Source organism: Drosophila albomicans, chromosome X (assembly GCF_009650485.2).
Source record: "Drosophila albomicans strain 15112-1751.03 chromosome X, ASM965048v2, whole genome shotgun sequence".
Classification (NCBI taxonomy): domain Eukaryota; kingdom Metazoa; phylum Arthropoda; class Insecta; order Diptera; family Drosophilidae; genus Drosophila; species Drosophila albomicans.
The window spans coordinates 24,232,924-24,258,214 of record NC_047627.2 but is presented as its reverse complement, the minus strand read 5'-3'; the positions used below and the strand labels follow the sequence as shown (position 1 = coordinate 24,258,214).

General features: G+C 36.9%; 1 protein-coding gene across 1 annotated transcript in view; it reads right to left on the bottom strand.

The window, feature by feature from the left end:
* Nucleotides 1-20,079, bottom strand: part of LOC117570438 (putative uncharacterized protein DDB_G0291608) — a 65,480-nt gene extending 45,401 nt beyond the window's left edge. The window contains exons 1-3 of the mRNA XM_052008826.1: nucleotides 20,022-20,079; nucleotides 14,955-15,045; nucleotides 965-1,055 (exon numbers count right to left, since the gene is read on the bottom strand). Of these exons, the coding sequence (XP_051864786.1) occupies nucleotides 965-968 (4 nt within the window). The 5' untranslated portion in view covers nucleotides 969-1,055; nucleotides 14,955-15,045; nucleotides 20,022-20,079. The remainder of the gene's footprint in view (nucleotides 1-964; nucleotides 1,056-14,954; nucleotides 15,046-20,021) is intronic.
* Nucleotides 20,080-25,291: the final 5,212 nt, after the last annotated feature.

Sequence of the window (25,291 nt, the reverse complement as noted above, 5' to 3'; positions counted from 1 at the left end):
AAAAAAAAAAGAATATGCAAAAAAGCCAAACGAATGAAGCATGCACGACTAAGAGTTACGCTGTAGAGACAGGTAAAATTTACTTTATAGAAACTCCTTAAACTAATATGAAACATTTTTTTACCTGTGTTGTTATAGTACTATTTTGTTCTTGCTGTACTGGTTCGATACTTAAATAACGAAGCTAATTATAACAAATAAAAAACAAGTAAGAAAGTTACAGTCGAGTGTGCTCGACTGTGAGATACCCGCTACCCATTTTTAATAAAGGCAAAATATTGCGGTATCATTTTCAAAATATACCGAAAATACTAAAAAATACTAAAAATATACCAAATGGTATATTTGGTATATCGATATAGTACACCATTCAAAATATACCATAGACGGCACAATGTACCAGATTGTCGGCCAAAGCAACTCAGACCCATAGTAAGTAGGCGTTTTTGCCCATACAAAAGTATTTCTTTAATAACTTCCACAATTTTCTTCTAATCGCAACAAATTTTTCAGGAATCATAACTACTATAGTAATTATTGTATATACCAAAATTCGTAACTCTAGCTTTAAAATTACACTTGTTATTCGATTTTTTTGATTTTCGGGGGCGGAAGTGGGCGTGGCAAAAATTTGAAACAAACTTGATCTGCGTGCAAACATAACAAATGCTGTCGAAAAAAAATTATAGCTCTATCTCTTATAGTCTCTGAGATCCAGTGTTTCATACGGACGGACGGACAGACGGACAGACACACAGACGGACAGACGGACAGACGGACATGGCTATATCGTCTCGGCTGTTGACGCTGATCAAGAATATATATACTTTATAGGGTCGGAGATGCCTCCTTCTACCTGTTACATACATTTCCTGCCGGCACAAAGTTATAATACCCTTCTACCCTATGGGTAGCGGGTATAAAAAACAAAAAAATCTTTATAAAAAAGAAATTCATTACTTACACATACATCCGACAAAGCTTGTGTTGGTTAAAACATTCCAATTTCAATCATCTTTCCAATTTCCTCCATAAGCCAAAAGTCTAGATCAGAGCTGGAATAAATAAAATATATTTTGGGGTGCCATTAGAAATTAGTGTAAATTTTAATTTATATCTAACTTTTACAGATAAATAAACATTAAAAGAGAGTAAAGTATACGTAAAAGTTATAGACATTCATTGTTTAGATTGGAAAACAAAAGTATAGCTTGACATCATCATTCTGCAGCGAATTTAAATAAACGTAATGAGTGACATAGTTTAATAGAATAGAATAATATTCATATTTTTAATTTTTTTGTAATATTTTTTTTTTACGAAGCCTAGTTTTTTCTTTTATTTTTACTTTGCACATTATTTCATAAATTTGTATCTCTAATTTAAAAAATGCGTTAAATATTCGTATTATTTTCATATTATTTCTATTGAAATGTCAATCATTCTTGAAGTTATAGCAATTTAATTAGGTCTTCGAGGAGTTAAGTAAATTAAATAAGAAAGCTACTGTCGAGTGAGCTCCACAGTTTGAATAAAAACAAAACATTGCGAAATTAATTGTAAAATATACCAAAAACTACCAAAAATGTATCCAAAGATTTTGCTTTAAGTCTGATCACAACGCGAATTAATAATATTGGAAATTATAAATAAAAAAGTCAGAAGTTATGCATTATGAAAATGGATATTTGACTTAAGTTCGCTTTCTTTTGCTGCCTTAAAATATAGTACTCAGATTATTTCACATTCGTTTAAAGGGTATTGCCAACAAAAAAAAGCTGATTGTGAAATGGAATTTTGCGTTTTGCGGGCGTCATGTTGGCCAAGTTTTTCACCCGTCTCCCCCCAACCCTGACTCCAAACAGACTGTGGACAACAAAGTCTCTCCCCGCCCCCCCTGCCTCGCCCCCTTTTATGTCCACGTCCACTTGCTGGTCATTCATGTGTGTCAAAATGGCAAACTGAATTTGTATTCAAACATTCAAATGTTCACAGAGAGAGGGAGAAGGGGAGAGTGAGTGAGAAGAGAGGGAGAGAGTGAGAGTGAGAGTGAGGGGAAGAGAGAGAGAGACGTCGCACATGCGTTAATATTTCCGGGCGTAATGTCAGCCGGCCATAAAAATAGCACAAGAAAAAATGTCACACACACGCACACACGCACATACTAACACTCACACACACAACACACACATGCACACACACTCACTCGCCAAATTGTCACGCATTGAATTATTTTGTTTGCTTTTCTAAAATGAAAATAAAAATACACAAAAAAAAATGCCGACAAAAAAAACTGAAACGAGAATAAAATAAAATTTGCATTTTCTTCAATTTTTTGAGCATCCGTTGTTGCCTCTTCCCCCTCCCGTCTTGTAGTTGACCCGCTGTCGCCTTCTTCTTCTTCTCTGCTGGCCATTCGCATTGTTCTGGTTATTTACGAGTTTGTTAAGTGCGCACACATTCTTCTTCTTCTTCTGCTTCTTCTTCAGGGCCACCCGCTGAGCAGCGAATCGAGTCCTGGACAGCACACAACACACTCTCGCTCCCCCTTCCCCTTCTCCCTTTCTCCTCCTCCTCCTCCCCCATCTTCAGCTTTTACACTCCACGCTCCATTGAGTCTCTCAGGCCGCAACACAACAATTTGTTGTTGGCTGCTTTGTGAATCCAAATGGATTCCGAAGCATAACAATTGTGAATAATAATCGAATATTGATTACAGATTTACAACATTGAAGAAAACTATGCCTACGAATATAGTTTGTGATTCTTTTATATGACAATTATTATCACTTCAATTCAATTCGCATCACTAGTAAATGTAATTCACTTCTAATGTTTGCATTCACTCAAAATTATAGATGATTTTTGATATTTTGGAATTTTAATCTCTTAAGTATTCACAAAGTTAAGTTAAGTTAGCTCAGAACTGAACTAAGAATAATGTAGAATATACTATAAGAAACAAATAAAAATGATAGAATTTTATGTATTTTAAATATTAAATATATATTTTCCTCTGTCCCTTTATTCCTCTATTCCTTTATTCACCTATTCATATTCGTATTCCTAATATTAATGAATAATAATCGAATATTGATTTTGAATAGTTTGTGATTCTTTTATATGATTTGATATTTACTTATTTTGATCTCTTGAGAACTCATAAAAATCAGTTCAGTCACAATAACATGAAGTTCTTTCAAACAATATATTAAAAAAACATTATAATTTCAGATGAAAAATCATAGTTCATCAATGTAAATTTCTACATTAATAAAAATGAAAATCAATATATAATCATCAAAACGAGATTTTTAAAATCAAACTATTTAAAACTATGATATTTAAGCTGCCAATTTCTAATGAATTTTGACCTCTTCAAAGAGTAAACTAATAAATATTATATTAAATAGTAAATTATGTTCACTATTTTCTTTATGATTTGTTTAGACATTTGTCGCTGAGTAATATTTATTCCGATATAAAATATACATTAAACTATTGCAATTTTCTATTACATAATATAAATATATTTAACTGCTTAGCTATGTTTTTCTTAGCTCTGCTACAATGTCAATTGAATTTTCAGTTTTGCAAATGATTACTGAAAATTATGAAATAATATTCGAGCTAAATTTGAACTCTGCAAAATATGAAATTCAATTTGAAACAGATTCTGAAACTGATGCATTAGATTTATTTGAGGCGATTAAGTTTGAAAAATATTATTCTGCTTTAAAAACTTATTTAAAATATTTTACAAACACTAAGTGGGAGCAAGAACTTGCTTTTGCTTTCTGTGTATGTTTTGAAATGTGGAAAGTTTAAGGTAAGTCAGCTCAGAACTGAACTAAGAATAATGTGGAATGTATATAGAAACAAATAAAAATTATAGAAAATGAATAGTATTTTATGAAAATTCGTTTAAGTTCTTGTTAGAAATGGATATTGCTACTTTAAAAAGAAATTTCTTTTAAGTAGTCTGTTTCTTTTAAGTTCTGAACTCAACACAACATGCAAATAAATTGCACTACTTTATATAATTTGTATTACATCAATAAAACACAGAATAAACCAAATTACATGTGTTCTATATAATTTAACTGCATTAATTGATGGAGAAAGAAAAGTATTATAAATATAAATTATTTGAATAAGGTTTAATCCAGAACTCATTCAATCTTTATCACTCAACTGCATTTTATTGAAGTCTACAAAGAACAAGGAAAAAGGGAAATAAAATTGCTGAGATTGTAAAACAACATTTTCAATATAGTCAGTCGCCTCGGTAAATCATGCTCAATAAATGTTGTCACATCAGAATTAGCAGCGAATGTTTTGTCGGTTGCCCTTTTTTTTTTTTGGTTGTTTTCGCTGATTTCTTTTTGGGTTGTAATTGCAGCTGCTGCTGTTGGCATTAGCGTGACTAGCTGACTAAACGGTTGACTATCTATATATACATATATGGTAAGGGGGAGGGTTTAAGAGAGGGAGGAAGAGACAACGACGACAACGACGACGACGACCTTGTTGCATGCCAATATTAATAATAACAATGGGCAATAAAGCCTATTAGAGCCGGCACACATTTAGCCATTAATGAAATACATTGATTTCTGTGTTAGTCGCATGAAGGTTAGCTTCAGACGTAGGCAAGGGAGGCAGGGGAGGGGTGAAAACAAAGCAAAGGGTTCGGGTTGTTGACGGTTGCCTGTCGACTGTCGACCAAATCAATTCGGAAGGAAAACAAGTAAGAAAACTACAGTCGAGTGTGCTTGACTGTGGGATACCCGCTACCCATTTTGAATAAAAGCAAAATATTGCGGTAATATTCTTAAAATATACCAAAATATACTACAAAAATACTAAAAATATACCAAATGGTATATTTGGTATATCGATGTACCATATATATACCATATACTGCTCAATATACCAGATTGCCAGCTAAAGCAACTAAGACCTCTAGTAAGTGGACGTTTTTGCCCATAAAAAAGTATTTCTTTAATAACTTCAACAATTTTTATCTGATCGTAACCAACTTTTCAGGAATCACAACTACTATAATTATAATTGTATGTAACAAAATTCGCTACTGTAGCTTTAAAATAACGCTTGTTATACGATTTTTATCGATTTGCGGGGGCGGAAGTGGGCGTGGCAAAAATTTGAAACAAACCTGATCTGGGTGCAAACATAACAAATGCTGTCGAACAAGAATTATAGCTCTATCTCTTATAGTCTCTGAGATCTAGATGTTCATATAGACGGACGGACAGACAGACAGACACACAGACGGACAGACGGACATGGCAAGATCGTCTCGGCTGTTGACGCTGATCAGAATATATATACTTTATAGGTTCGGAGATGCCTCCTTCTACCTGTTACATACATTTGCTGCCGACACAAAGTTATAATACCCTTCTACCCTATGGGTAGCGAGTATAAAAACAGAGAGAGAGAGAGCGAGCGAACTGTCTATTGTGACTTTGCGTGTTGTCACGTTATAAAAATCAGTGATCCACGCCGAAAAGCGAAGGCCTCCCTTTAAGCCCCTAACCTCACGATTTTTTTTGCACCCTTAACGATTTGGGGAAGAACGTTTTGTTCCGCTCGTTACCAGCAGCACCCGAATCGTCGACGTCGACGTCGACGGGTTTGTTGGATTGTTGATCCTCCAGGTCGCGAGCTCCGTTCCCTTATTTTGTTGGTCCCCGTCCCCAGCCCAGGTTAAGGGTGCAGGTTATTAATAAATCTTTAACCCTTTGCTGTCCCGAGCGGAGCGTTGAAATGGTTTCCTGTTGCGGAAACGGAAACGCAATGCCGACAGCGTTACATGCGCCTCGTTTACATACTTTATGTATGTAGTATAATCGATTAATTTGATATAGATTGAATTTATGTTAGCCCCTCTCCCTTACTTTAACCCTCTAACCCTTCCCCTTCAACTGACTTCGAATTTTGTTGCCACTCGCCGTGTGTTTTAGGCCGTTGCACCTGCCCTACGACAATGAACTCGCCAGCCAAAAACTTTAAGAGGCCCCTCCTCCTCTTCATCCTCTAAACAACAAACAACAACACACACACACATACAGTGAAAGCTTTTTGGCGAGAAATTAAAGTAAAAGTCGCGCGCGCAAAAAGTTTTTCGGCAGCGAGAACTTTCGCCGGGTTGAAAACTTGAGGCCATAATTGAAAATTGTTTTTCATCGAATGCGGCTGCCACACTTCTGCTTCTTCTTCTTCATCTTCTTCGTATTCTTCTTCTTCTTCAGTGTCTGGTCAACGGGAATTCTTTTTGGGGCTGCTTTAAGCTGCGCTTTAAGCTCGATCCTGCTGCCAAATTGCAGATTAATTAATTGCTATTGAAAAGCAGGCGCCAATATCAATGGAAGCAGGAGAGGAGACGGAGGTGAAGGAGGAGGAGGAGGCGAAGGAGGCGCCTCCAATTTGTGCAGCACTCAACAGGGAGGGGGCGAGGGGCAAGGGAAGGGAGGTGGCAGAGGTCAGTGGTTGCGTTTGCCGTCTTTGATGGATTGCAAAAAGGTATTTTATGTAATGTTCTACCAAGAGAGAGCGAGAGAGAGAGGGAGAGAGAGAGACAGAAAGAGAGAGGGAGAGAGAATAGGAGAGGGGGAAGGAGGCGGGCAAGAGGTGCATATATGTGCACTTGCCGTTATGTACAACAAGAGCTGCCTCTATGTGCCTCACACACACATCGAGTGCAAGCAAGATAGCGCAAGAGAGAGAGAGAGAGAGAAAGAAATAGAGACAGAGAGAGAGGCACCTTCGTTGCTGCCGCACAGCCAGCGAGAGCGAGAGAGATAGACTGCTCTGTGTGTGGCGTGGCAAATGAATGGGGCGGCGCTCGAGAGGCGCAAGCGTTGGTGCCACAAGCAGCAGCAACAGCGACGTTGCCGCCTCCCAATGGAAATGAAAAAGGCGGGCACCAAAAACCGACACACACACACACCGACAAAAGTGGGAAGTCCTTTGCGGCACACTTGCCACATGCGGGGGCACTTGCAGCCAGCGCATGCGTCGCATCAAAAGGCGTCGGCACCTCGTCTGCTCTTCTTTCGGTTTCGGTTTCGGTTTGGGGGGCGGCGCGACGTCCGAAGTCGCAAGTCCGAAAAACCTGTGAGCAGCGAGCTCCCCACTGTGCTACTACTCTGCTCAGTGCCACATGCCACATGCGGCATGCTACTTAATGTGGCGCTTTCGGAATGCGCGGCTCAGTGGCAAACAGCACGGCAAAGGCAAATGGGGCACGGACGCTCGACTTTTCTGCTTCTATTTCTGATTCTGTTTCAACTGCTGACAAGTAAACAAGCTGCACTTCAAAAACAAAAAAAAAAGAAGAGAAGAGAAATCAACCTGAAGCGAGATTATAAAGTAAAAATCAAGCTCAGGTTGAAAAGCACTCAATAGTAGCAAGTATCTAAATCTGCTTGAATCTAGTTTATAAATCACTCAATAATATATAGTATTTTATATATACAAAATATATTAGTCAGCTTGAAGGTTGCTTATAAAGCGCTTAGTAATATATAGTATTTTATATATATACCATAAGTAATAATCGATCTAAGGCTTTAAAGCAAGCTTATAAAGCACTTAATAGTATATTATATATACTAAGTATATAAAACCAACTAAAAATTGCGTCAAGAATCGCAATCAGCTTCAATCTTGCTTATAAAGCACTCAATACTTTATACAGTATTCTATATATACCAAATACAAATTGCAGCAAGAAGTTCAGCTTGAAGCTAGTTTATATATTATACATAATATATAGTATTTTGAATATATTATATTTGTATATGAACTAATTTTCTTTAAACACAGCAACTGAAATTAAAGTAGGTTTTAAACTACAATAATATTGAAACAAGTGAAATTGCAGTCAGAATAGAACGCAGCTTAAAGTTAGCTCATAAAGCACATAATACTATTAAATATATATAATATATAGTATTTTGTATATACCAAATATATACAAACGAATTCAACTGCAGTTAAAATCGAACTTAGCCCGAAGCTAGCTTATAAGGCACTTAATATTATATATAACAAATAGTACTTTTTATATACCATATATGCAACATGTATATGAACAGCCTTTGGTTAAGCATACCAAAAAATATTGCAGCAGGTCGTCAAAGCGACAAAAAATAATTGGAAATAAATTGAATTGCAGCCAGAATAGAACACAGGTTGAAGCTACTACTATATACTACATATATTAAAAAATGCAACAAGAGTCAGGCTTAGCTGAAGACAAGCTTATAAAGCACTCAATAATAAATAATATACGAGCTGCCTTTGGTCAAACACATAAAAATGAAATTGCGGCAGGTCGACAGAAAAAAAGAATTGCAATCAAATTGTATTGCAGCATGAATAGAGCTCAGTTTGAGGCTAATTTACAAAACAATATATAGAATATAATTTACAAAACATTCAATAGAATATTATTTAGTAAAAAATCAATTGCAGCACTAATCGAACTTAGATTGAAGCTAGCTTATAAGGCACTCATTAGATGCCACTCAATACTATATATAATATATAGTATTTTTTATATACTGCCTTTGGTTAAACATAGCAAATGAAATTGCAGCAAGTCGTCCCCTAGCTTACACATATAGTATTTTATATATAGTATATACAGTATTTTTTATTTACCATATACATATATATATGGAATACCTTCGGGGGCTCTGTCAAATTTTTGGTCAAACACAGCAAATAATAATGCAGCAGGTCGTCAGAGCGAGTTTTCGAAACAGAACAGAAAGCAGTGAAAAAAAAAAACAAAAACAAGGGGGATGAATAATTAGATTTCTCAGTCGTCGGCCTAATTTCATTGTTTTTACAGTCATTTCGAATGATTTTCTTGCTCACATTTGACAGGACTCAAGGGGAGCTAAGCGAGGACAGGGACAAGAACAAGGACACTTGTTCATTTCATTTCATTCCATTCCATTTCCTTTTCTTTTCTTTTTTTTTTCATTCTATTTTTTTTCTCTCGTTTTTCATTTGTGTGTCTTGTTTTCTTATTAAGTTGAGCGACAGTTGTTTTTATTATTTTTATTGTTTGCCGCCGCTCTCTGCTTCGTTTTCTCCGCATGTAAATCAAAACTGACTAATGGCATGCGAAAAACAATAAAAGCCCTAAATGAAATAATGAGCTGCAAAGGGGGCGTGTGTTTTTGATTCACAAATATTATTATTATTATTCTTTATATTTGTGGCAGAGCTATATTCTCCAAGAGAGAGCGAGAGATAAAGCCAGAAGTTGGGTGACTTTATCTGGGGGTCAGTCACTCGATTGATATTGATGTGGGTGGTCAAAAAAAAAAAAAAAAAAGAAAACTTGGGGCGACTATTTTTAATGTGATTATCTTGTAGCGTGCATGTCGCATGTCGAATTTAGCAATTCCGAATGCTGAATGCTGAATGCTGGACTCAAGTGGACTCTTGGCTTCTCTTATCGGCAAAGTAACAGCAAAAGAATTGACAGCACACTAGGCACGCACATGAGACAGGACATCGGACATCGGACAGTTGGACATTGGATAGATTCCCTTGGTGGTTGTGTGGCACCCAAAAAGCGTCTAGCGATGATTAAAATGATGATGTCAGAGCAGAGGCATCGGCATCGGCATCGACAGCAAAACAATCGAGAAGAGTCTTTCGGAGGTAGAAAGGACCAGGGACAAGTGCTAAAACTGAACAGAACAGAACTCAACTTTTCACTTGACCACTTCACTCGAGGGCACAAAACGGGACACAGCAGCGGCTTCTATACATTATTTTTATACCCGCTACCCAAAGGGTAGAAGGGTATTATAACTTTGTGCCGGCAGGAAATGTTTGTAACAGGTAGAAGGAGGCATCTCCGACCCTTTAAAGTATATATATTCTTGATCAGCGTCAACAACTGAGACGATCTAGCTATGTCTGTCTGTCCATCTGTCCGTCCGTCTATATGAACACCTAGATCTCAGAGACTTTAAGAGATAGAGCTATAATTCTTTTTCGTCAGCATTTTTTATGTTTGCACGCAGATCAAGTTTGTTTCAAATTTTTGCCACGCCCACTTCCGCCCCCACAAATCGACAAAAATCGAATAACAAGCTTAATTTTAAAGCTAGAGTCACGAATTTTGTTTGGTAGCGGGTATTTCAAAGGCGAGCACACTCGACTGTTGCATTCTTACTTGTTTTTTTTTTGTTCCTCTTTCGTTAGAGGGTTGGCTAGACAGCAGCAGCAGCAGTCAAAAAATGCAGAAGAAGAACACAATTGGAAATCACAGCGACAACTAAAACGAAGCCAATCGCTGCCTTGAGGGTGAAGCACAAAACACTCGGAACAATAAATTTATGACATTCATTAGAACGACGTCAGATTAACAAAAATACTCAGCATAAGCAGCTGACGCCATGCGAGAAAGAGACAGAGAAGAAGTAGGGAAAGAGAGCGAACATCGAATTTGAACTTTCAGCAACAGGCGTTGTTTAATGACTGACTTGCTCAACTTAACGATACCCTGCAAAACCTTTCGGTAGACAAACAACTGCGAAAACTCTTTGCAGCAAACTTGTAGTAAAACTTTTGAAATTAAGCCAAATTTTAAAGTTGAGAAGTTTCCGATGAACTTTAAAGGCAAGCGCGAGGCAAATGGCAGCAAAATTTAGCAGACTTTAAGTGAGATTGGGAATAATATTTAATAACAATAATGAATAAAAATTGAATTGAATGATTCTACTTTAAAATTTCAATTATAATATTAAAAAGTGAAATAAATGAATAGTAATTATACTTTACTTTTTAAATTATTATAATAACAAGTAAGAAAGCTACAGTCGAGTGTACTCGACTGTGAGATACCCGCTACCCATTTTGAATAAAAGAAATATATTTTGCGGTATTTTCTCAAAATATACCAAATATACTGCAAAAATACTAAAAATATACCGAATGGTATATTTGGTATATCGACATAGTACCGTATTCAAAATATACCATAGACGGCACAATATACCAGATTGTCAGCCAAAGCAACTAAGACCCCTAGTAAGTAGGCGTTTTTGCCATACAAAAGTATTTCTTTAATAACTTTGACAATTTTTATCTGATCGCAACCAAATTTTCAGAAATCATAAATACTATAGTTATTATTGTATATACCAAAATTCGTAACTCTAGCTTGAAAATTACGCTTGTTATTCGATTTTTTTGATTTGCGGGGGCGGAAGTGGGCGTGGCAAAAATTTGAAACAAACTTGATCTGCGTGCAAACATAACAAATGCTGTCGAAAAAAAATTATAGCTCTATCTCTTATAGTCTCTGAGATCCAGTGTTTCATACGGACAGACGGACAGACACACAGACACACAGACGGACAGACGGACATGGCTATATCGTCTCGGCTGTTGACGCTGATCAAGAATATATATACTTTATAGGGTCGGAGATGCCTCCTTCTACCTGTTACATACATTTCCTGTCGGCACAAAGTTATAATACCCTTCTACCCTATGGGTAGCGGGTATAAAAAGAACAACGAAAATAATTATCTGAGAATTTAGTTTATAACTTATAGAATGGATAAATCATACTTTTGCATATTGATGTCAAGATTCATTTAAGTTAAGATTATATGTATTATTCTTAATCCATCGAATCTTTATTTTTCTTAATAAGAACTTGCTTCTTCTATTAAATATTCTTAGAATCAAAATTTAATTTTTAACATTAACATTTTCTTGACGCACTGTGTAAACCACAATTCTTAGTATTAAAACGAAAATCTTAATTTTATAACATACTTTTCGTTTTCTGTAGACACATAATAAATTAAAGAAAAATTCCATAAACAAAACTTCTATACTTAAACTCCTAAACTAAGTTTAGCTCATGAATAGAAGAAAACTTTTATGAATTATAATTTAAAGTGCTTCAAATTACAAGATAAGCTGCAGTCTTTAATACTAATTAAATGAAAATAGAAGAAAACATTTATGAATTATGATTTAAAGTACTTAAAGATTAACTTCAATTTTTAATTCAAGTTAAACGAATTACTTATTAGAAAAGTAAGAATAAGAAAGTAAAGTAGCTAATTTTAATCTTTATTTCTAGTTAAATGTATTACTAATTAGCAAAGTAAGAATAAGAAAGAAAGTAAACTAGCTAATTTGATAACGAATTTGAATAGTTTAGTTCTAGTTTAATTAATAAAATCGAATCTGAATTATGACTTAAAGAACTTTAAGAACTTTTATCTTCAATCTCTAATTCAAGTTAAACGAATTACTAATTAAAAAAGTAGGAATAAGAAAATAAAGTAGCTAATTTGATAACAAATTTGAATAGTTTAGTTCTAGTTCTATTAATGAAGTAGAAGAACACATATCTGAATTATGACTTAAAGAACTTTAAGATTATCTTAAATTTGTAATTCAAGTTAAACGAATTACTAATTTAAAAAAGTAAGAATACGAAAGTAAAGTAGCTAATTTGATAAAGAATTTGAATATTTTAGAATTCCAAAAGTAGTTAATATGCCTTTAAGTGTCGCAGGGTAAACGCTTAATTCGAATTCGAGTTTACAATTATTGCGCTCTTAAGATATTGAAAGTGGCTTTAAGACTTGCGGCTGGTTCGCTGCACAGCTGTTGCCAACACCAGGTGGACAGTGAGCTGGGAACAGCAGTTGGAAGCTGAAGCTGAAGCTGTAGCTGAAGTTGAAGTCGAAGCTAAAGCTGTTGCTGGAGAGCAGCTGAAAGCGTCGGCGACTTCATAATTAAGTATGCGGTCGAGATGCGGAAGCAACCACTGAGCTGTGACACTCTGGCTGGCCAAGGGCAGGTGGAAGAGAGAGTGAGAGAGAGAGGAGTGGGGACAGCTGTCACCGTGGGTTGTGGGCTAAGGGGTGGGAGGGGTGAGAGGGCTGCCAGTGGCAGTGCCTTTGGGACAACTAGCGCTAGGATTTATGTGCACGACAAACAAACGAGCACCGCAGGACAAGAAAGCGCTTAAGAAGTGCCACAGCACTGAGAATGAGGAGAGAATGGGGGGGGGAGAGAGAAAGAACCACGGCCAAATAAGGCGCAACAATTCAAGCAGCTGCAATAGACAACAACAGGAGGTAAAAAGTGGAGGGAGAATCACACCGCACCGCACCGCACCGCAGCGACCACCGCAAAAACCGCGACGCTGTCTTCAGACTGCAGACAACACTAAAGTCTAGAGACTGAGCAAAAGTCTTCTTCGTCCCAGTCTCAGTCTCAGTCGCTGGTCTAGTGCTGAGTCCTGAGTCCTGTGTGTGCCTGTTACTTGCCCTCCTCACTTTCCCCCCTTCTGCTCCCCATGCTTGCTGCGCCCGTTGGCGTTTTGGAAAACCAAGTTATTTAGCCACGAATCGAATGAAATGTCGCGAGAATCGTTGTCGTACCATCTTGTCCGTCCTCCTCCCCTTGCTCCTTCCCCCCTCTTCTTCTGCTCCGCTGCTGCGTGCAAATCGTTTGCGGTGCGCCCTCTCTTCCCCCTCCCTTCCTCCCGGCCACTGCGTTCCGTCAACGACATTTGGGACACATTTACCAAAACATTTTACGTATTCAGAAGCAAAAGTTTGCGACGCTGTCGCAGCTCCCCCCTGTTCCCCTTCTACCCCTTGATTGGCCTGCCAATGCGACGACTAGTAACCACTGTCCCCCCCTCCTCACCACCTCCTCACCACTCCCAGTTAGCGCTGTTTGCATTTCGCATTTTGCTCTGCTGCTTCTTCTTCTTCGACTGCTTGTTGTCTTCATTTGCCGCTGGGCCTCAGTTCATATCAACTTCATATGGTAAACAAGAGCAACAACAAACTAAATATAAACAACAAGCGGCACAACACAATGGGCAGCGTTCTGGCAACTCGCACAATGCGATTGGCAACGCGGTTCAAGAGCTTTGCGGTATTTAAAGCGAGGCGCAGCCCAAAAGTATGCTACACAAAACGACGAAATGAGGAGGCGCTCTGCAATTAAAGCGGCGCAGCGCAAAAGTATGCTATAGAAAATTACACAACAAGCTGACAGCGAGCCTCTCAATTAGCAACAACAATACACACACACTTTTTGTCACACACACATACACACACATAGAAAGAGAAAGTCGCCCACAGGGCAGACGCAACACATTTTCGACTTTGTTGTTGCGCCGTATGCAGATTTGTGTTGCTGATGATGTCTTTATATTATACAGTCAGTCTCCCTCTACCTCCCTCCTCACTGGCTGTGCCGTCATGTGTGCTCGCCTCACGCACAATCCAATATAAATAAAATATACACACAAATACGCGTAACGACCTCATTAGCATAATAACGGTAAGTAATGGATGAAAAATGCCATTAAACAACACTTTATGACTTTCTCTCTCTCTCACACACACACACACACACACACACAGATTTGATTTAAATGCGTGCGTGCTGCGCTGTTCTTGTTCTTGTTGTTGTTGTTCTTCTTCTTGTTCGCACTGGCTTCGTTCAAAATCTCTTCGACTTAAAAGCTCTCACTCTGCCTCCTCCACACTCCACACTCCATAAACATTAACCGATCGGGCAGACGCCACAAATGAATAACGACGCGGAGAGTAGGATGAGAGGGGAACGGGAACAATTGCTACACAAAATTTAAAATCTGAGACGTCTTAAAAGGCAGTTTGGCAACTGGAGCATGCTCAACTTAGCTATACCCGGCACTTAGAATTATATTAAAATCGATAATTGCTACTACAAATTTGTAACATAATTTGCACTGATGAAAGTATCAACAAATACAAAAATAGTTTGCAAAAAGATGTAATTTAAATCTACATTAAAATACTTTTTTTTTGAGGCGCAATTATCGACATTATTTCCATAGTATTCAAATTTATAATCACACTTACCCGCTCAAAACTGCTTTAATTTCAATTTCTTGTAAACTCCATTTAACTTTTGATTTTTCATTTTCAGATTTCATGCGCAGCTTTCTTCAACCTAGAAAACAGAAGCAGAAGTGTAATTGTTTATTAATACTAAAAAATACTGAATATTAAACACTGAATATACTGTAATATTAAATTTCAAGTATTTTTGTTCTCTTGTAGATTATTATTAATACTAAAAAAAAACAAAACTATTGAAGTATTTGTTATAAAAGATTTCAAGTATTATTCTTAAAGCATATACTATAAATATTATATATTGTTCTAATCTAATTCTAAGTAATTTTCTTAATAAGCAAAAATTGAAATTATAAATATTAAAAAATACTAAAATACTGAAGAACTTGTAAAATTAAATATTTAGTAGCTTTCTAATTTTTTTTTAAATTAATATTAATACTAACAAACTACTAAAATACTAATGAATTTGTTATATATGATTACAGGTACTTTTGTTAATTTCTTGTCAACTATTATTATTATGATTATTTTTTGTTATGGATATTTTATATATATATATTTTTATAGACCAATTGAATCATAGATTATTTATTGAAAGATAGATTAGTTAATGTGTTTACATTTTTTTCTAATCCTTCTTTAACGCAATTGCTTTAAGAATGTTTTGATACACAAATTTCAACACTTGCCCTAAATAACCCAACTTTAATATTCACTAAACCTTTTTCAGACTTTTTCCCATTTCGATTTGCATACATAAAAAGTGTAGAACGGAATAAGTCTAATTAAAAAAGAAAAAAAATATAGCTGGGTTATACTGTTTAAAACCCATTTAAGAGAGCTACTTTAAGAGTTGCTTTTAAGCTCTCCGATTCAATTAGTTGTTTTCGTTTTTATTTTTCACAATGCTCTGGCATTACCTGTTAATCGTTTTGGAATCGCTTTATAAGCCAAGAAGAGTGTCAATTTCATCTTTATGAGTGCATTTCATTTGTATGAATTTAGAGACTTTTTGTCGCTTAATTTCAGCGAATTTATCGCATTTGTTTAGCCTTTTTTTGTTGTTTTTTTTTGTTTTTTTTTTTTGAGCTGGCAAAACATGTTTAAAGTATGTTAAACGACGGCTGTTGCCCCTTCACAACCCCTTTAACCGTGCGGCTCCCCTTGGACAGATAAAAGTCCCCGGCACACGTAGCCAACAAGAAGGGGGGAAAAGGGGGAAAAGGGGAAAACGAGAAACGAGACCTTAGCTTGTTTATTTAGGTCTGAGCTAATAAAAAGGCTTACCATCTCAATAAAAGTATTTAACACAAGCGTTTTACTACACTCTTCAAGCATTTTTTCTTTCTTTCTTTTTTTTTTCCTTGTTCTCTTTTTTTTTTGCTCCGTGTTTTTGGTGCGTGCCGAAAATTTCTTTACTCTGGTTTCAGTTGTGTTCGGGCTGACCGGGCTTTGTCTTTGGGTTCAGTTCCGTTCTGTGCTGTTCTGTTCTGTTCTGTTCTGGTATCGGTGACGTCCAAGTGAAAGCAGTTGAGTAAATCCCTTAATCTATGGAAATGCTACGCAATTACCACGACAAGTTGAATGCCAAGGCAGACGCCGATGCCGATGCCGCGTCATGTGATGCTACTTCCCTTTGCTTCTCCTCCTCCCCCACTTTGGATATCATCCCGCTCTCCTCTCCTTTCTCTGACTATGACTGACAGTCCTGACCCTTTCGTCGTTGTCGTTTTTCCTTTTTTTTTTCTTTTGGTGTGTGTTGTGTTTTTATACCAGCTACCCATAGGGTAGAAGGGTATTATAACTTTGTGCTGGCGGGAAATGTATGTAACAGGTAGAAGGAGGCATTTCCGAGCCTATAAAGTATATATATATTCTTGATCAGTGTCAACAGCCGAGACGATCTAGCCATGTCCGTCTGTCTGTCTGTCTGTGCATATGAACACCTAGATCTCAGAGACTATAAGAGATAGAGCTATAAATTGTTTTCGACAGCATTTATTATGTTTGTACGTAGATCAAGTTTGTTTTAAATTTTTGCCACGCCCACTTCCGCCCCCGCCAATTGACAAAAATCTAATAACAAGCGTAATTTTAAAGCTAGAGTCGAAATTTGGTATATGGTATATTTTGAATGTGGTATCGATATACCAAATATACAGGTATCTCACAGTCGAGTACACTCGACTGTAGCTTTCTCACTTGTTTTTTTTCTGTCACGGACCTCAGCGTGGCTTCAGCTCTTGAGCAGAGGAGCTTCTGCTTTCTTTTGCAGTGTTTACACAACCAGTTACAAAGTGCACAAGCCACCCGGCCGGCATCTTTAGTCTTTAGTCCTTTTTTTTTGTTTGACTGCTCCTCGGGGGCAATGGACGCTCTCACGTACGGGGCAACAAATCAAATTTGCATACCAAGTATTATCAGTATCACGAGTCCTAAGTCGACTCCTGACCTGATACCAGCTTACCAGCTGTGCGCTCTCTTCTACACTGCCTCTTAAATAAATACGCACAGCTATTTAGGCAAATCATTTGTCGAGCTGCGCAAATTGAAAAGTGTTGCAATTGACGCAAATCAAGCAGAGATTGACAATGGCAAATGTTACAGAATATGTGGACTACAATTGAATGCTGTTAAATTAACAAAGTGTAGAGCAATGCAAACAATGAGACTAATTAATGTGAATAACAATTAAGAAAACTACACCTTTATTGAATAAAGCCATAGCAGGGCGACATTTTAATTAAAATATACCAAAGCAGTATAACAGACAAATACTAAAATATACCGAAAGTTATTTACATTTCGTCTACCAAAATAATACCGAAATATCAGTCACTGTTTTTTATGCACCAAACAAGTAATAAAATATACCAAAAGCTAAATTCCGGATGCCAAAAAATGCTGAAACATTCCAAACGCACTATTTTCCATACCAAACAAATACTAAAATAAACCAAAAGCTACATTTCGTATATTAATTAATTACACATTGGAATTATACCATAGATTACGTAATATACCAAATATACCAAAAGTTGCATTTAGGCAACAAAACACTAAAATATATCAAAATCTAAATTTCGTATACAAAATAATACTAAAACATTCCAAAAGGTCTATTTTCTATACCAAAAGTTGAGTTTCGCATACCAACAAAAAAACTAGAATATTCCAAAAGTAACATTTTGTAAATTGATATACTACTATATTCAAAATATACCATAGATCACGTAATATACCAAAACTTATCCACCAAAAACATATTCAGAAAACATAATTTACAACTAATGGATAATGTAATAAATGTTTATATTCTAAATTGAACCTTCAGAAGAATACTAAAATATACCAAAAGGTAAATTAAATATACCACATAATACTAAAACATTCCAAAAGCTGTATTTTGTATACTAAAAGTTGAATTTCACATACCAACAAAAAATATAGAATATACCAAAGGCTATATTTGCTATATTGATATTCAACTACATTCAAAATATACCATTGATCACGTAATATACCAAATTTATATTGTAAATTGCATATTCAACTATATAAAAGTCAACTGCTTTGAGTAGACTCTTGATTAATCGAAGAAATTGAGAATATAGAATGTAATCTTTATCCTAGCTTCGATATAGGTTGGCACACACTTCGTTGTCTATCAATTTGCTCTGCTTTTAGTATGTTAGTTGGGATGAGAGGCGAGTGAAGAATTTCATTATTATTAGGCCGCATGTCAGTTGCAATTTGGCGCAAAAACTATGCAACAATAATTGCAATTCACACTAATTATGATTGATTGAGATGCTAGATGCGAGATGCGAGAGTTGCGAGATGGTTGAGCCATCTCCTCCCTCCTTCCTCCTCCCTCCTTCCTCGCCGCTTTCATTTACAGGCTCAACTCATAATTGCGAAACTATGATGAGGGAGGCCCAAAAACCACACGTTTTCCCCTCTCCAACTCTCAACTTCTCTGCTCGCTGTCAATGTCTGCGCTAATGATGAACTGAAATGTGATTGCCGCAATGCAGGGAAAGGGGGGAAGGGGAGAGCAAAGTGGCAGCAGCTAAGGCTGCGGTTGGCAGCAGCAACGAAATGAAATTAAAGCAAATAGAATCCGCCAGGAATTGCCATGAGCAAATAATTAAATAATAAGCGAAAGCCTAAGCAAGGCAACCCAAGAAAAAAAAGAGAAAATACAAATACAAATAGAAATAGAATGAGCAGAGAAATTATGAAAGCAAAGAGAAGGAGACAGGGGAAAAGCCAAAATCCAAATCATTCGCCTGGCAATGGCAACTGGCCAAGTGATTCGCAATTGCTTTCTTGGCTAAGTGAAACGTTGTTTTGCCTACCCCCTTTTGGGATGGAATTCTCTACCTGTCTTCCGCCCAACTCCATTCCACTTTAATTCTATTAAGACAAATGCCAGAGACTCACTTGTAATTATTGCTAGCAAAATGTTTGCTTACTCGACTCAACTTGACTCGAATCGACTCGAATCGACTTGAATCGCGGCCTCCTCAATAACAATAAATCGATTCAAGTGCGCGTAATCGGGCAATGTTATCCAATAATAAAAATAACAGCGCGTTGCGGGGACGACAATAAAACAACAGCCTAATAGCTAAATAGTAAATACACCTCAGCGGCACACTTCACGAATTCCAGTTGCTCTACAGTAAACAATAAGGAATTACTATCTAGACAACCTTTGCCATAATTCTTATGTATGCATTAAAGCCTAAAGCTAAAGGAAAAGTTAAGGTTAGTCTCCTAAGGAATTGCAAATTATAGTTTAAGTGAAGTTCAAAATAAAGTAAACTATATTCAAATGCTCAATATGAAACAAAGCTTTCATCTTTGGTTTAATGTCTTTAACTATCCCTTCAAAATAAAATGCAAGCAACAAGCTTTAGACTTCTGTAGCTAAAAATATACAAAATCTATCAAAAAAATAAAAAAAAAAAAACAATAAAAAAGTATGGAATATCAATAAAAAAGATGTCATTAAAGCAATCTTTTTTCAATAATAATACCATTTATTAATGAATAACTTACCCTTAACTCACTTAATGGCCACAGTTCACAATAGCGGCATTTATATGCTTATAATAAGCTGTAAATAAAAAAGATAAAATAGAGATGAATTCACAGAAAAACGCGCTTTTTATCACTTAACGTATATTCCGCATAACGGCATATTTTGCATAAGCGTTGTGGCCGCTAAGCGAGTTGGAGTTTAATTTAATTTAATGTTCACAATGTTGCACAAAAGTGTAAGCACTCAGCAATAGAGTATCATTCTTACAATTAAACACCTAATTGATTAAAAAACTTATTGTTATTTAGCTTAATTCAAAAAAATGTGTGTAAAACTAGTTTAAAATTAGTCAAAATTAAATTCATATATTTATTTTTTACTTGTTAACTTATCTGCCGGTAGTTCAAAATATTATTCGACTCAATTAAAATAAAATAAAATAAAATAAAATAAAATAAATATTATATTATAGCTGTGCGGCTTTGCATATTCCTTTCTGTTAGTTGATTAATTGCATATTGTTTTTGTAAACAAGAGATAAGAAACAAATAAAAACTTCGATAAACGCATAGGTCGGAAGCACTGCTATTTCAAAGTTCACAGCTGTAGATAGCTGTGAATTTGTAAGTAATATGACACTTATTGATAAATATAATAACTGATCAACTAATCACTAATAATAATTTTTTTTGTATCAAAAAATAAATGGTACCATTTGCAAATACTATTAATGACATTATTTCAATTAAATCGAAATGAAAGCAAAAAAAACGTAGCATACTTTTTTGGTTCAGCTCAACTAGCGAGCAACTCTCGCTGTTGAAGAGTATTGGGCGAGGCAATTTCAATGCCTATTTGATTTCAATAAGTAGCAAATCAAGTGCATGGCAATTGAGGCAGCAGCGTGACGGAAGCCTAGACAGATTTGCTTGAGGCCACAGTTCAGGCTAGAGAAGAGAAAGGTGAGAGGAGGGGCAGATAAGAGAGGTAAGAGGTAAAAGGGAGGTAATCCACATCGCATCCGCCGCGTTGTAACGAGCGAACATTAAAGCCATTCACCTGAGACGAAGCTAAAGCGCGACAAAGTATCCAAAAGAGAGAGAGAGAGAGAGAGAGAGCTGCCCTTTCTCCCCCTCTCGATTTTATCGCCATTTACCTGTACGTATGTGTGTGTGTGTGTGTTGCCAATTCACCGATTGCCGTTTTAGCCATTTGCCATTTGGCGTTTGGCGTTTGCCATTTGCCATTTGCCGGCTGAGCGACAGTTTGGCGCCGTCATCATCAACAAGAGATCAAGTTGCCATTGAACCGACTTCTTCCGACGCACTCGAACGGAAATTGAATTGAGCAATTGTAAATGTGTGCACAGCGCCCTCCTCCTCACTCCTCTTCTTCGCCCCCTCTGCTGCTGGAGTTTGTCAATTGCCGCAACATATCAAATGATTTGCTTCCAAATGATTTGATTTGAATTGACTTGAAATCGAAGCGACCCACGGCAAACACAACACAACAACACAACACAACCTGTGTGTGGCCCCCTCCCTCCCCCCTCTCCTCCTCTCTCTTTCATTCCCCCTCTCTCCATATGCTGTGCCATCATAATATCCACTTGATTTCTTTTTGTGTTCGTTCAAGTTTTTGAGACATATTGTTCGTTTTGTGTGTTTGTTGCTTCCAATTCCAATTCGAAACTTATGTGGCAACAGTTTGCAAAATTTGTCTGCGCGTAATGAATTTCATTTCAATTTAGCACAAACGTCAGGCCAATTTGTAAACACAGCAGCCAAGCCAAGTCGAGTCGAGTCGAGTCGAGGCGTTGTTTATAGTGTTTGCGGTTAATTAATTCACATTTACACCTGTTGGCGACGCCACTGAAGACAACAGCAACAGCAACGACGCCCAGTTAAGTTTCTCTACTCTACTCTTTACACACACTCCCCCTCTCTCTCTCTCACACTCTCTCTCCTTCGTTAACGTCGCTTTAGAGCTCCATTGAATTCATTTCAAGCGCGCACAGTTCATATGCCGCAAATTAACTCAAAAGCAGCGACAATAACGAGAATTGAGACTGAGACTGAGACACACACAAGGACAAGCCACCAGAGCTGCAGGCGTTAATGTGTGCGAGAGTGTGTGTGTGTGTGTGTGGGTGGGAGGCGTGCCAAAGCCCTTAGGCTGTGTGTGTGGGCGTGGCAGCGCAGTGTGTTGACAGCAACAGCGAAAAAATGGACACAACAAACAATTAGAGCAGACAGAAAAACTATTCCCCATCTCTTTCCCCCAACAAATTTTCACTAGGGTTGCCAACTATACTGTTAAGATTACAATTATTTCCCAGTCTCTCGCCTAAACTAACACTCTTCACTAGGGTTGCCAGCTATGCTGTTAAAAATTAAATTATTCCCCATCTTTCTCTCTCCTAACCTGAAACACCTCACTAGGGTTGCCATCTATGCTTTTAAAAACTGAACAATTCCTAGTCTCTCTCTTAACCTAAGACTCTTGATCAGGGTTGCCAACTATGTTGTTAAAAATTGAATTATATATATTATATATTACCTTATACTACTTTTTGCTGTTGAGTCAAAAATGTATTTGCCAAAATTTCTCTCTTAACCTAACACTCTTCGCTAGGGTTGCCAACTATGCTGTTGAAAATGGATCTATTCTCCGTTTCTCTTCTAACCTTACACACTTAGTTTCATTCATCGTCTCTCCTAACCGGAAACTCTTCACTAGGGTTACCAAATATGCTGTCAAAAATTGAACTGTTCCCGACTCTCTTCTAACCTAACACTTTTCACTGGGGTTGCCAACTAACTATTCTTTTAAAAATGGAATTATATAGTTTATCCTTACTTTATACATTTTTCAGTTTTCAATATACTTTATTTTCCTGGTTTATGCCCTTGAGACAACCCTACTTTAACTCCGCACTTCTTTTTTCTACCTCACTCTATGCTTAAGCGTTAAACCAGCAACTGCTTTGTTTTTGTACAGATTTAATTTACCTGCCATATGAATACTTAGTAAATCGAAAAGCCTTATGAATTTCAATTATTCAATTTCATTTTTTCCATTTTAATTTTTTTTTTTTTTTGTATGTTGTTCTCATATTTAACTTTTGCTGTTTTTCATTTGTTGGTTTTCTCTCACCATATGGCAAAGTGAAATTTGTGCTTTTTATCACATTTTTATTGCGAGCATATTTAATTGCAATTTGTGTGGACTTTTAGTTTGAATTTTCTTCAATTCTTCTGCAATTTCGAATTTTGAATTCGTTTTTATTTTTGGCATTGCTTCTTCCCATTTTGTTTAACTTTTAACTCTGTTACGATACTACCATAGATCGCTATTTTTGACTTTTGAAATATTATTCATCTCAATTTTTGTTATTTTCCTTATTTTTTCGTTTTGCTTACACTTTTTGAGCTATTTTCCTATGCTTTTATTTATTCTCTTAAAATTTTTTCTGCACCTATCTTTTTTCAACGTGTTCCTTGACTTTTTTTCTTTTCGCTCTCGCTTTTTGAATTCTTTTACTGTGCTTTTCATTTATTTTATTATTATATTCTATTCATATTTATTTAATTTTTACTTCTCTTTTTTCATTACTCTTACTCTTAGTTATTTTACCTTACTCTTTCGATTTGCTTCACATTCCTATCGCTTTTTGAACTCTTATTTCACTTCTCTTTTTCTTTTACATTGTGCTTCTCACTTGTTAGTTTTAGAATATTCTTGTAATTTTTACTGCATTCAAATTTGTATGTTTTCTTCTCTTTTCTAATGCTTCTCTTTCTTTCACTTTACTTCTCTCGGTAGCTTATTTTCCGATCTTTTTTTTCAATTATTATTAAAATCTTTCTCTATACTTTTCTATTTCTTATCTTGAACTCTTTCACTGTATTTCTCGCTTCTTATCTTTGTATATATTTCTAGTTTTGGCATTTTCTTGTAATTTTCACAGCATTTAGTAATATGTCTTCTTCTTTTCTCTATGCGTCTCTTTATTGTCACTGCACTTCTTACTTCTAGGGTCTTCTCTTTTTTTCCACTGTACTTCTCACATATTTCTTGCTTGTTAACTTCCTCATAACAGCAGCATATTCATCTCTAGTCGTGTGTGTTTGTGTTCCTAGCACATTCGCATTCACACCTTTGCACTAACACCCACACACGCACACACATACACACAAAGAGTCGCCACAACACTCGCACTTTAATGCCTGTCAACGTCATTAACAAGAGAAAAGAATGAGCACCCCAAAGCCAGTCAGGAAGTCAGGAAGGGAAGCAGGGGAGCTGGGGAGCACCAGGGTTGCCACCTCTCTTCTGCCTTTTTTGTGCTTAGGTGCTGAGGCGCAACAGGCAGTCGAAGCTGAAGCTGAAGCTAAGGCAGCAGCAGTCAGCAGGCGTTAATTACAAAATAAACTCTCATGTGCAGCCAAGGGGTAGGCATAATGAGAGGAAGGAGGAGGAGAAGGAGGTGGAGAAGGAGGCAACACTGGCAATGTCATTAAGGCTGCGAATGACCCGCCCAAAGCACACATTTGCGTCGACACTCGCTGACCAGCCGACAACAAAACGAAACGAAACGGGAAGTGCCTCGACAAATGCAGCCAGGCAGCGAGTAGAAGGACCCAGAGTGAACAGCTTCGCTTCACATATGTCCTTGCCAGAGTCAGCGGAGCAGCAAATTGCGAGGGGGGCGGAGGAGGGAGAGAGCCAAGGTAGACGAGAGCGAGGGAAGAAGGCAACTTGCCCAGCGGTCGCCGCCATTTAACGGCGTGATTTACTGCGGTCAACATATGAGTATGAGAGAGAAAGTGTATGTGTGTGTCTTGTATGTGTGTGTGTGTGTATTGTGTGTGGTCGCCACCTGCGGCTGCCCTCAAATGACCAGCGCGACCAGCAACAACAAACAGCAGCTTCTTTGGAGTTCCCCCATTCCCCGTTCCCTTTAGCGACCTCGGCATAATAATGTTTAATTTGAGGTAAATACGTTTTTGTTTTTCCCATTTAGCCTCGCTTTCTTTTTTTCTCTTTCTCTTTTTTTGTTGATGCCCCGCTGGGCAAGCAGCAGCAGCATAAGCTGTAGATGGAGCTGGAAGCTGAAGCTGCGTGGCAGGAAGGAAGCGCGGTCGCCACGTGCCACGCGCTGCGTGCTGCGAACTGCATTAAAATGTTCTGGTCAACAACGAGTAAGCAACGAGTAAGTCGACCAAGTTGTCCAAATATAAATTAAACATTTCGAGGCACTTCTTTCGAATACCATAAAAATAAT